The 14,092-nt window shown below is 36.4% G+C and overlaps 1 protein-coding gene across 2 annotated transcripts in view; it reads right to left on the minus strand.

Annotated features, from left to right (window-relative positions):
- SKAP2 (src kinase associated phosphoprotein 2) overlaps positions 1-14,092 on the minus strand; it is a 118,885-nt gene that overhangs the window by 45,208 nt on the left and 59,585 nt on the right. For both annotated transcript variants that reach the window (XM_063303795.1, XM_063303794.1), the window contains exons 5-7: positions 5,001-5,078; positions 3,708-3,791; positions 836-960 (exon numbers count right to left, since the gene is read on the minus strand). In XM_063303795.1, the coding sequence (XP_063159865.1) occupies positions 836-960; positions 3,708-3,791; positions 5,001-5,078 (287 nt within the window). The remainder of the gene's footprint in view (positions 1-835; positions 961-3,707; positions 3,792-5,000; positions 5,079-14,092) is intronic.

Here is a 14,092-nt window from a genome sequence, read left to right on the forward strand (position 1 = left end):
ACCATTAGTAATTCTTTACATGTCTTCTGGTACTTTTCTTGCAAGGATGCTTCTTATAATGTACAGTTAATTTTGACAAATTTACGTAATTGAAGCAGAGGATGATGGATTTAGAACTCTGATCAGCAGCTGGCAGCTGTGCAGAAAAAAAGCTGCTTCTCTTCATCAATGTCAAAACGGGGACTGATGAACAAAATTTGCCCTTGACAATTAGAAGACACCCATGAATTTCTTTAGACTGCTGGGTACAGTTTTCTTAAAAATGTTCTTGTCACATTCCAACACAGTACCTGACAACTTAATTAACTGGCTTTCAACTGCAATATCAGATATTTAAAACTTATTAAACTTACATTGCACATTGATGTCTGGCTGATAGATCTCACATTGCATACTTTTAACTTGCATACTCTCAGGCCTCTAAGCAATGCAATACATATTTAACATTTGAGTTTTTCCTATCTATCTATCTATCTATCTATCTATCTATCTATCTATCTATCTATCTATCTATCTATCTCCAATTATTTTACAACATTATTCATCCAAGAAATCAGGCAAACCTATTAGATAATAGATATTTAACTGTAAGTGGTAAAATGAGCCAGCAGATAAGTATGACATACGAGCTGTTCTTATCCAAAAATATAGTACTAGAACAATCTTTTCACAAAATCTATTATATGAATGTACAAGGTAGGAAAATAAAGGATCCACCCCACCCAAGCTCCTTTTCTAACATGTCAGGGGTTGTTTTACCAAATGTTAATGTCCCCATAACTGGAACAGTAACAGTTTTATCAATTTAATTTGAAGACAACATAAAAACTCCAACCTGATAAATGCGTTTATCAGGAGCAGCGATTTCAAAACAGCAATCTTTCTTTCCATCCTTCCGAAGGGTATTATTCATCCTGACGGTGTAGCCATCTATAGCAAATTCACCTTTCTGTTGTTTGTCTGTTGTAGATGAAAAGTAAAGATAGAACTTCATTTGCAACATTGAAAGTGAATGTCTCACCAGGTTATCATTTATTCAGATTTTGTTTTTCTGTTTCATGAATATTCAAGAGACTGAGTTAAACATTATTAGCTGAATGGATTTAGTGATTGCTGAGAGATAAAAACTCTCTTTTAAAGAGAAACTACAAAGAATATTTTTGTGAAGGCTGCTTACAGAATCCCACAGGATGATCCTTACAGATGGTCTTATTTAGCGTGAAGTGCACACACTGACTCCTCGTACCTGGCCAGGGAGTGGGGGAGAATCAAGAACTGGAACCTGGAACTTGCAATACAAGTGTTCCATAAATCAGTGTCTCTTCCTGGTTCAGTAATCACTGGTCCAGCAAAGAATTTGCTGATCTCCCTGTTATATCTGCCCCAGTATCAGAGCTCAAAAAGTGAACTTCAAATGCTGTTAATGGTGTTTTTAAAGGTGTTTTTCACCTAGTGACTAAAGCAATTGAATCTGGAAAAGCTATAGCTACCAGTTTACTATGACTTTTGTTCAAATGAAATGTCAATAAGCAGCATGTAAAACTCCTTTTTTTAAATAGTAATTTTATTAAAAATTACAGTTGCAAAGATGAAAGCTAATACAAACTAGAAAAATAAAAGAATAAAAAGAAAAAATAGAAGGTGCAGAAAAGAAAAAAAAGAAAAAAAAAGAAAAAATAAAGAAAAAGAGAAATACATAAAGAAATGGCTTCCTCCTGCATCACAAGGTATAAACAATTTTAGTAACTTATCACCTTCCCTTAATATACAACAAATGATCTCTTCTTCCCATATCCCATCTCTTATCTATAAACAAATCCTTAAAGCCTTGTCATTTCAGTCCTGATCAGCAAAATCCATTAAGGGTTACCAGAGATAACAACATATCTATTTAAACCTTGATCAAATGAAATAAGTAATCTTAATCTTTAGTCTCTTCAAATAATGTCCTAAAACTTTATTTCTTTTCATTTTTTATTTGTCCCTTCTCACATAATTCTTCAAAGCTTAAACAAGCCTGTTTTGTAAATCCAATATATGAAAATTATCCAGGTCACTCACTTCATTTGTTACTTATATATCCTTTTAATTACTAAGACATCAGTTGGTTTCTTCTGTATGTCCAGTGTAGCATCTTTTTCCATATCATTCTTGTAGCCTGTCATTTGTAAATCCACTTTCAACTCAGTCTCGATCATGGCAGGTAGAACTTGTTCCTCTTCCATAACATCTTTTAAACATAGCCTATCTATAGAGGCAGATGCTCTTAAAATTAACTTCTGTGTCCATTGTTCAAAAATATCCTTCAATATGTCCAATGTTAAAATATTTTGCTTCATTCTATATGAGTAAGTCAAACTGAAGTGTCTGTAGGTTGAGTCATGGCAACTGGATTTCTTTCTTTTTGGCTGAAATGTTTTGCTGCTTGTCCAAGCAGCTTCTTCAGTCTGGGCAAAGGTTGGTAAGGGGACCCCATATATGTCTTCCAGGGTGGCTGCATTGTCCCTACACCTGAATGGCTTGTTAATTGTGCCCTGGAGGTGTGGATTGTCTTTGGGATGCCTTACTCCTAAATTGCTTGTTCATCCTCAAGTGGATCATTAAGAGTGGCCTTCCTGGTAAACTTGTGAAGTGGTCTTAATCTTCCTGAGGACTAATGAAAGAGAAGCATGAAAAATGGGGGACAAGTTGTGTCTGAGGCCTCCACCTCTACTGAGGGAAGGATATTCCCCTTTGGCATGAATGGATTCCTTAACCCCTCTCTCAAACCACCTATCTTCTCTGTCAAAAATGTGAACATTATTGTCCTCAAATGGGTGTCAAGGCTTATAAAGAAATGTTACTGATTTATTTATTTGTCTGATGTCCTTGGACTTGAAATTGTTGTAACAACAGTGAGGATATGTGGCTTTCACTGCTGTCCTTAATTATTAAGAATTAAATCATGAATGGCAGAAAATTGGGAGACTGGGGAAGAGGCTACAGAAGAACTGCAGAAAACTAAGGAAAGCAGCTATGGTGCTCCCTGGTGAACACTACCACTTTGTATTTGTAATACAAATTTCAACTATCTCAAAGTTTTCAGTAGCATCCAGATTTTAAATTGCCATAAGCAAATAAACTTTCCTTTGATTGTTTTGAAATCAGACAGCTTATACTCGTTACCCCATAACATCTTCTTACCAAATTGTACAGCTATAGGATACATCACCTGGATTTTTGCAAAAAAGTAATGTTTTACCATGGAATGGAATAAACCTTAACTATAAAACTCTTTAGCAACACAGAAGGCCTTGTAGACAGAGGATTCTCATTACTTCCAGATGGAACCAAATGAGACCTGATGACACTTAACAGGTACAAAATACTGAAACCATTTTTGGATGTGGGGTGGGGTGGAGGAAGGAAGAACTACCAAAGGAAACTAAGCCAAGATAATGCTGTGTCATCTTGAAAGCTGATCAGAGTTCAGAAGAAAGGACCCATGTAAAATTCCAAAGGAAACAAGAGAGGAGATAAGAGAACATTTCACCAAGACAGTATATTTACACCATCTGGAAACACAAGGAGAATTATATGAAAGCCAGGAAAATTGCACGTAAATCCGGTATGCAATTAAACAATAGAGAGGCCCCTGAAGCCTGCAAACAGTTAATTGTTAATATCCATTCAGCAGCATTCAACATAATCCCTATATTTTGCAATACCTTTGTCACTTCCATAATAGTAGAAGACTGTTCGACTCAAAGCACACCAACGTTTTTGCCACTCAAAGCCAAGGAAACTGTGGTCTGCAATTAAATTAATTCACATAGAATTTTACACAAAACAAAACTTGTTTCTATTATTTTTTTTAATTACAGCTCTGACCAAAATGAACAATTAATGGATGTGTAATGCTACAAGAAAAAATGTATGTATTAAAAGCTGCAGTTTTACTGGAATGTGTTGTTGGCCATCTTGAATTTCTGGGAAAAATGGACTATAAATGCCTTAAATAAATTTTATTTTACAGTTACTTGCCAATAGCCTAGTGCAAATATGAACATAGATAGGGACTGCCAAAAGTAAGGATTATTCTCTGTCTCGTCCACCCACTTTGATACCTGCCCCCAGATACATTTCTCTAATGTCTTCAAACAGAGCTTAGATAGCCATCTATCTGAAAGGTTAGGAGATCCTGCATTGAGCATAGTGTTAGCCCAGATGACTTCTGAGGTCTTTCCCAGTTCTACACTTCTATGATTATATGATAACAGATAAGAGAATGAACATCTCCAATTCAGAAGTTCTGAAGCGTAAGATGCAAGACTTGCAAATTTGCATATATGCATATTATTTCCATCTTAATTTTCCTTTTCAAATTTCTTAAGTGTTCAGTTTCTACCAGGACCAATTTTTAATTATTTGCATTTTATAAACCTCTAGAGATGTTCATGATCTTTGTACCTCAAGAATGTGGCTAATAATAGTAGTATCTATTGTTCAGTATTGAATAAACAATGTGCTTTTTCAGAATATGATTTTTTTATATATTATGATGAAATAATGGCATGATAGAAAAGGCTATTGCAGCTGAATCTAGGATATATATTATAGCCTTGGGAGGCAAGAATAATAGATTTAGGAAGCAGATAACTGAACCCTAGTACCTTCTTCAGTGCGCAATGAGAAATACACTAAACACCCTAGGAATGGGTAACATCCTCCCTGTTGCATAGAATACAACCTTGATGATCACTGGAATTATGGAGCTGGGAAAAGAAACAGAAACAACCAACTTCTCTTGTCTGCAGTGCTCAGACACATTGAAGCTGTACTCCCAGCAGGAAATGTTCACTATATTCAAATTCCACCTGTATTTTTAATTATCATTAAATTATTTCAATATTTTCCAAAACAAGTGAATCATTTGCTTAGTTTTAGTCTTCTGAATACAAAATGATTGCAATTACTATGAAAAAAATAAAGCATCATTTCTATCACCCATTTCAGTTTACCTTTTCTACGTTTTTCCAAGTATCCAGATACTGAAACAGATGGAAGGTCTTGTGCTGCAATAGGAAGAAATTGATGTCCTAAGAAGGAGAAAAGAACACAGAGGAAATATTTCATTTTTCTAAAGTACAGTGAAATAATCGCCTCCTGGATAAAAATATATATTTACTAATGACTGTAGGTTTAGTTTATCTGAGTATAGGAATTAGTAGTGTATATTCACCTGCACACATTAAACTAGGCTACAAAATGGTTAAAATTTATTGAAGCATTTTATGTGGATTTGAACTCTCCCTCTCTCTCTTTTTTTGGTACATTCAGGAGTATGAAAAGAACATTATGGATTGTTTATTTAGTAGAACATGGAACATTAATCAGTTAAGAAAATCATCTGCTTTTACCATTAAGAAAATTAATGCTGCAGCACAGACACTTCTGTTCAGGATTTCAGGCAGTCAGCCATGCCTCTGTCTAGGATAATGTTATTTCATTCTCTCCATAGCTCCCTTCCAACAATCACAGAGGTCTCTGTAGCTGCTAACTTCTGCAGCCTCCTCCACTGGGAGGTCTTAAATTTTTCCCCACATATTTTACTACAATCAAGCTCTACAAATTTAAAATCAAACATGGCTGCCAGATCTTACCCAAGTACAATCCACAATTAGTCGATCTTCTAAATTCAGTTAAATGTGTTTTTTTTTAAAGTCAGCTGTCATTTTCCTAGTGGTAGAAAAAGAAACTCCTCCTTAAAACATCTGCTCACTCAGCATTATGAGAGAATGAACACAATTATTTATTAGTAGTAGCAAATGTATGGAATTTTTAATCAATTTATAGCAATTGATGAGAACTCTTTAATGAGTTACTTTGAATGTCCTATGGGAAGAAGGTGTGTATAAAATGAAATAAAAATACATAAAATATAAATAATCATAATGGACCTAAAAATCTTTTTAGGACTGCTATTTCAATAGCTTTTATTACACTTATTAAACTTACAAAGACAAGTTCACATTGGTGCTCAACATGAGCTCTCTTATAAGCATAACCCAAACACCAAGAATGGCTATAGAAAAGTCTTAGAAAAGAACTCTTTGGATACATTCTGAAAGCTTTGCAAATGTAAATTCATCATTAGCAGTAGGTCACAAAGTTGAGATCAAGACTCCTTAATTATGTCAAGGCTTAGATTTCATATTTACCCCAGCCTGGAGCTGACTTAGATATTTTCCAAGGCTTCCAACTCTCCCTCTAGGTTAGCAGTTACTAGACCTTGCTCCACTTAAGAATGCTATGTATATTGATATTAATGAATACCTGACACTTGTCAGTTCACACCATTATAATACTCCGATAGCTGAACCCGGTTAGAATTCATTCGTTGCATGTTTCGTACATTTCAACAAATACTGCAAATAATTGAACAGTAATTAATTTCCTCTCCTTAGTTCCCATATGCTCATTTTCCTAAAACACAGTAGTTAACAGAACCCATAGCATTGATTTCAAAGGATCAGATGGAGTGAACTGCAAAGCAGGCAATTATCCAACTGTCAGCAATTTACAATGATTACCAAGAGCTCTTGGCATCAAGGACCAGCTTGGCACTGGGCAACATGAATCATCATTTCTCAGCATGACACAATAGGCAATCATGTTACTCACAGCATCATCTGCAGGCCTTTGGGCTACTGGAGAAAAATTAACATGGAAAAGATTGGGGAATCTACAGAGTACTCGGTCCAATCCAGAAATATTATCTTTAAAGAGACTAAGGGCTTCTTTGCACAATCTGTTATAGGGAATTCTCTTGTTTCCGAGATGTCATAGAAATATTGCCATAGCACAAAATGTGTTCTCCACTTATTCAGGCTGATGCTGCCAAAGTACATCACCTTTCATTTCTTGCCTTCACTCTTCCTAACTTCTAAGTGCACTGTTTCCTCCCTCATTTGCTATGGGAGTATGTCAGGAGTCCTTGTCAAACCATTCAACTTTCCATATTCCCTTATTTAATGATTCAGCTATCTCACTACAGAAGTTATCTGAGGAGCTTGTGAACAGCTACATCATTAAATACAGCAACAGAATACCCAAAACGATCATAACTAGAGTTAAAAACAAAAAATGGGGCACAAAATCATGTATTATTTTAAAATGATTTTTTAAAAAAATCATCTGGCACCAAGAAGACCATAGGTGAGACCTATATTAGTGATCACTTAGGGTATATTCACTGACACTTGTGTGACTTAGACTACTTATAGCCAACAAATTCCAATGATTTCAACAAGTCTACTCCAAGTTTGACTAATCTGGGATTTAAAACTAGAAAATGGAGGACACGCCTCCATGAGACAGCACTAGCAGAGACTAGCTGCTGCTCGGCTTTATGGAAAAGTTAGCTAAATGACTAATTAAATTGCTTCTTTGGTGAGTTATGTTTGATATGGGAAGAGCTTGAACAATAACAGTGGAAAATTAGAGAGAGTGGAAGGTTTTGGAACAAATATTGATAGAGATAAGGAAGAGGCAGTGATAGAAATGAATTTTTTTCTCTTTTTTTTTCTTTTATTAGCTTGGAATCACGCCTCTTTTTTTTATAACAAAAATTGAATGATTAAAATTGTATTTTAAATAATAAAATTATATTTTAAAAAAACTAGAAAAATGGCATTGGGCAAACTTCTCTGAGAAACTGTTCATAATCTTGCAGCCCTCTTGTGATCCATTTTTAAAGACAGTCAGCTGTACATCGTATTACCATAGTCCAAGTTATAATTAATCAAAATTTTCTTGCCTGTGGTGCTAAATTCCAGATTCTGACTTTCCCTTCCTCAGCTTTCTTTTATGTATTTCACAACACACGTTGCAATATAAATATTACTATGTATCCTCACTTCTCAATCATGATTATAGGAGCAGTTCAGTGTTTGCCAAATTAAAAATACATAATGGTGTATTTTTGCACAGACATGAAGGAAACAGAAAAAGGAAAAATAACTAGATTTTTCCTTCACACTACTGTGTTAACTTAAGATTTTACAATGCTCTCACAAACCAGAAAGTTCATTATAAATTTGTTTGGAACCCAAGATAAAAAACGAGCCATCTTCTTATAGACATCTAACCATGATTGGATGGTCTCTTTTCCACATCCAAAAGCATGCAAACGTTCTGATTTCCTCAGTAAATATAAACTATAAACAAACATTTAGTATGTTGAAATATGTTAGGATCCTCCAGGTAGAGATTAGCTTTTCATGATGAACGTATTTATTCATTCATTTGCTATATGGCCATAGAACAAAAGTTAAAATAAAAATTAGAACAGTGTACCTGAAAGTAATTTGACAAGGATAGAAATCATGAAAGACAATCAATAAGCCAGCATGTTTATCAAAGTCAATTCTTGCCTGTGCATAGCTCAGACCCAATGCCTTCTAACGGTAATTATGATGGCACAAAATTTTCCAATTTTCCCAGAGATTTCTCTAGACTTTTAATTAAAAACAAAAGTTACAATCTCCGATTGGGGCAGACCCACATGCCAGGAAAGATATAAGGGGCAGCTTAATAGAACATGAGCAACTGCCTCAATCTCTACCTCTAGCAGGGATTCCTCCTAAGGCTTGTTATTAAATTTATCTTCCATGACCATCAACAGTAGGGTATGAAATCTGAAGACCTTCTATGAGGAACAAGGAGAGTATTATAAAAAAATATTGAGGGGTGGTGTTAGGCATGCTGTGGTGGTAAAATAAATTTTCAGATTTGTAGTTTTGATAATCTAAATCAAGCACTCTCTACCTAATCTCAGCCATGGCTTTTTCTGGATCCAAGATACATACCGTGGAGTATAGATTGAGAGCCCACAAGTCAGAACAGGGACTATACTTCCAGGAGGAAGAGTATTTATATACCAGGAAGAGCTGGGCCAGGGTCTTGTCCCCAAGTATTTGTTTCAGCCAGTCCTTCAAATGGCAGACTCTCATCCAAGCCACTACAGAGGCACAGCCAAGCTCTAGCCAAAGAAATATATTTGCAACTGAACAGACAACACAGAGGGTAGTTCTCAAAAGTTTAGATTAATTGCTTCTAGGACAATTTGCTTAAAAGTGTATACAGTGTTGCTTAAAAGTTGGTGAACTCCTTTGAATTTTCAATATTTTTGCATAAATATGACCTAAAACATGATCTGTTCTCCACACATCCTTAAACTAGATAAAGAGAACCCAATTAAACAAATGAGTCAAAAACATTATACAGTACTATTCATTTATTTATTGAGGAAAATGATCCAAAGTTACATATCTGTAATTTAAGTTAGGACTTGTGTGGAGAACAGATCACGTTTTCGGTCATATTTATTTATTTCTTTTCTATCCCGCCTTTATTATTTTTATAAATAACTCAAGGCGGCAAACATACCTAATACTCCTTTCTCCTCCTATTTTCCCCACAACAGCAACCCTGTGAGGTGAGTTGGGCTGAGAGTGAGTGACTGGCCCAAGGTCACCCAGCCGGCTTTCATGCTTAAGGCAGGACTAGAACTCACAGACTCCTGTTTCTAGCACGTTGCCTTAACCACTAGACCAAACTGGCTCTCTTTATTTATGCAGAAATATTGGAAATTCAAAAGGATTCACAAACTTTTAAGCACCACTGTACAAGCATAACTGTGCCTTGCACAGCAGGAGGCTTAATACCTTATCTTAAATAAATTGCCTGCTTCAGAAACATACTGTAGGTGTGTCCTTATAACTTGCAAATCTAATTACTGTATTAGAAGCCTTTTGCACCCAAGTTGCAAGCTTGCAGACGTAATGATTCCAGGAGACAGAGAATTCAAAATAGATGCCTAAATATTTAAAGGCCTTATCCTGCTCTTTTTGACAATTGTTCATCTTCCAATTATGGAAATGACTGGTGCAATGCTTAATGAATACTACAACCTTCAGTTTTGAATAGTTAATTTCTAACTTTTTCTTGTAACAGTATGTCACTAGTGCTCAAAGGCTTCACTGAAGTCCAATTTGGGTCATAGATCACATAACAACACTGTCAGCATATAAAAGAATGGGAATTGGATTACAGGCCAGAGTCAGAGAATGGAGTTTAGGTTTTGCAAGAGCTTATACTATGTCATTGACACAGAAATTGAAAAATAAAGGGACCAAAATATAGCCCTCTTAACCTCCTTTTGAGTGGGAATGGAAGCTGTCAGGTCACAACTATCTGTACATTTAACAAGCATTTCTCTAGCACATGATTCAATGCCATTTTTAAACTGCCCAAATACCAATGTATGATATATCTTTCATTCCTTAAAAGCAAATTATTATCCACAATTCTCCTTGCCTTAACTGTGGTGAAAGATGCTGCTATCCTCTTATTAGAGTCAGTTACAGTAGTAGCATTTATGACAAAGCGTGCTGTGTCCCACCAGCCTCACATAACCAAGGTTCAAGGCACAGACTATTCCTGATTAACATTTGGTGTCTTCCAAGTGTTTCTGTTTACAAGTTTTAACATGCCAGAATATTGTCCATTCTTGCTCAGAGCTGACAAGATGACCAATATAATCCAAAATATCTTGAAGACATCATGCTGGGGAAGGCTGCCTTAAAAATTAACTACCTTAGGAAAAATGCTTATTAGCTGAACATTTTAGAAGTTCTGTATATAAAAATCCATAGCGGGGCAGAATAACTTAAGGCAGTCCTCAAGTTATGACAGGAATTGGGACCAGAATTTCTGTTGCCAAGTAAAACAGTTGTAAAGTGAGATGTCACATGATTGTATTGCTTAGTGACCCAATCCCAGCAGTCCCAGTTACCATCATAACCCCAGGACTGTATGGGTTGTTAAGCGAGGACCTCACACGACTCTGATGTGGGAATAGGCGAGAGTCGCAGGCCCGCAAGCCAGAAGGCACAAACTACAGGCAAGTGCCGCTGGCAGCTGCCACAGGCTAAGGAATGCAGGCCGGCAGGTTCCATGGGCACTACAGAGCTAGGGTGGGTACTACAGAGCATGGGCAAGGGGGTGCTGTGGGCAGGCACTACATAGTGCAGGAGGGTGGGTGCCATGGGTGGGCGCTATAGAGTGCAGGTGGGTGGGTGCTGTGGGCGGGCACTATGGAGTGTGGGTGGGTGGGTGAAAAAGTGGCAGAACTGGGAACGATTTGTAGGAAGAACTTGCGACCTCCTGCTGGATTCCCCACTGGCTTTGCTTGTGGGAAGCCGGAAGAGAAGGTTGCAAATGGTGATCACGTGACCGTGGGACACTGTGACCATCATAATTGTGAGCCAGTTGCCAAGTGCCTGAATCGCAATCACATGATCACGGGGACACTGCGAAAGCCACAACTTCAAGGTCTAGTCGTAAGTACCCCTCATTCAGTGCCATCATAACTTTGAATGGTCACTGAATTAGTGGTCATAACCTGAGAACTATCTGTATTTACAGTAGTTAGAAGCTTGGGTATACTCTGAGGTTTGAGTTATTTTATCTCAAATATCAAGCACTTACAGAAAATGTACATACAACTAGGGCTGTGCCAATCTTCAGAAACTTTGCAGCATGCAGAAGTGCAACCAAAGTATCTCTCTCTAGATGATTAAAGTAGCAGCATCTTTTTTCAGGTCACATGGAAAAGGACATGCCTGATTTAAATAGCAGTATGGTACTCACACACTACTTCCAAATAATTTTTGAAGCATGCAAATCTGTAACAGTAAATCAGAAGCAACTGAAAACTAATCCAATGAACAATTTTAAAACCGAATATTCAACACTCTTAGAAATAAACAAAATAACAAATTTGGGGAAAATGTTTTAAAACACATACTTATTTGGATCAAATATCCCATGAATAACTCATGGAGTTACTGAGTATTGCAAAATGATTGCCACATGAGCAGGAAGGCAGGGCATCAATCAACATAATAATAGCTGTAAGATGAATACAAAAAGATGTTTCGTATTTCATCTTTAAAAGATAGCATGCTATTGGATCATGAGATGCATTTGACAATGCATTATTATACTATTAATAAAATACTGCTTAAAAGCTATTGCAAAGGCTAAATTATCAAAGTGAAGACTGAGAGTTGTAGGATGATTATTCCTTTGGGAAGCAGATGGAACTCTTCAACAAAAAATTGAACTACTCTTAAGACATTTCTGACCTGGGACAAGATGCTTGGCTGAGAAAATTACTGAAAGGAAGCATATGCATGAAAAACATGTAGGGGGAACTGGAAAGAATTGCTGTAGTGGATGAGTGGAATGTACGAAAACATCAGAAGGAAGGAAGGAAGGAAGGAAGGAAGGAAGGAAGGAAGGAAGGAAGGAGGGAGGGAGGGAGGGAGGGAGGGAGGGAGGGAGGGAGGGAGGAGTCTAGATTTCAGAACCATTCCAGATGTAAGATATTTTCACATGTAGCATTGAGTGCTATCAGTATTTGGTACTTTGTATCTTTTTTGTAATATTTGATTTTTCTTACATACACACATACATAATTATGCTATTCCCTTTCAGAGTAAGCAACTTGGTGTGGAGTGCAGAGAAGGAATAAGAAATAGTAAACCAAAGAAACGAATGGCTTGAGATAAGAAAAAAAGAATCATAACTAAAACCAATATACACCATCATTCACTTATTCATAACTTTCTGTCTTTGTAAAACATTGTTACTTCCACCACATACATACACAGGTTCACACGCTGCCTTTGTTCTTTAAATTACCTGGCTCTTTCTTTTTCAAGATATTAACAATTACATCTAACCACAACCTTCCCTTTATTCATTCTTTCTTCATATATTTCTCTATACAACGAAACCATCACAACTTGTTTCTTTCACACTTACTTTTGTATTCACTCCACATTCCTTCAGCACCCATTTATTCTTAACCCAACCTCTTGTTTTACCATACATTCTTCTTTGCAATCTGTTCCTAATGGATTCAACTTACTTTTATGTTTCCCCAGACATACCTAACTCTTACTGGGCAAAAGTTTGCTTTTATACCCAGACATTGTCACTTCTTTTGATAAACCATAATTACTATGTCATATAGCAGAATAATTTTTCCCTTGTACTGGATTCATCCAAAACATTGCCATTTTCCCCAAAACTCCTCTCTGGTTCTTTCATTTTCATACTTCACTGGGAAAAATTGGTGATGGAGCATTCTGTACATTGCTTTGAGCACATAAATAAATAAACATGCAACTTTTATCAACTATGGATTCCTACTTTCATATTCACCCATAAAAACATGAATGACTCCAGTTCACGCTTTCTGACATACATTTTAACCCCTACATGCATAATTAAATCTACACCTTAATTTGCATGCATGTATTCATAAACACCAGTCCACAAGGTCATATTATCTTTATTCAGATCTATCACATCTTCCCCTTTTCTCTTACTTGCAAAGACTCACAACATATCTATTTTTCTTTTTTTTTTAACCCATTTGTTAATACCTGCTGTTTACCATTCATATCTTTTACGTTCTAAGTCACAATTGTCCATGTGCCACGGCAGTCACCAGACTGGCCCCAGAATACTGACTTCTGCTACCCCTCATAGTTTTGAATAATCAAGGCTTTCCTATAACACTTGTTTCATAAGGCAGAAAGAATCCAGACTTTAGTCACACCTGTACTACCTGCAGATTTTTCTGCTTATTGTAAGAACGGGACTAGTTATTTTAGGACATTTTGGCCAGTATGCTAGTGGTATAACCAAAGGCTGGTTTTACCCCAGGCATGTTCATACTATTCTATGCAGAACAGAATCTAGAGGTGACCTTGCAAGCCAATATAGCATTGCCCACATCCCACCAATTAGGAGGTACATGCAGCTCACTGACACACATTCAGGATGTGGTTTTTCTGACGTTTGGTGGAAGCTATTTTTATTTATACAAAATTTCTAATTAAAAAAAGTTCAGTTAAGAGTGAAAGATTTTAGATGGTACATTGGGACACAAAAACAGGGTGTTCAAAATACAAAGGCAATAGTAGTAACTGTCCAGCTGAAGATAAATTTTCAGTGGTATATGGCTCCTATTTGC

The sequence above is a fragment of the Candoia aspera genome, chromosome 4 (genome assembly GCF_035149785.1).
Source record: "Candoia aspera isolate rCanAsp1 chromosome 4, rCanAsp1.hap2, whole genome shotgun sequence".
Taxonomy (NCBI): Eukaryota; Metazoa; Chordata; class Lepidosauria; order Squamata; family Boidae; genus Candoia; species Candoia aspera.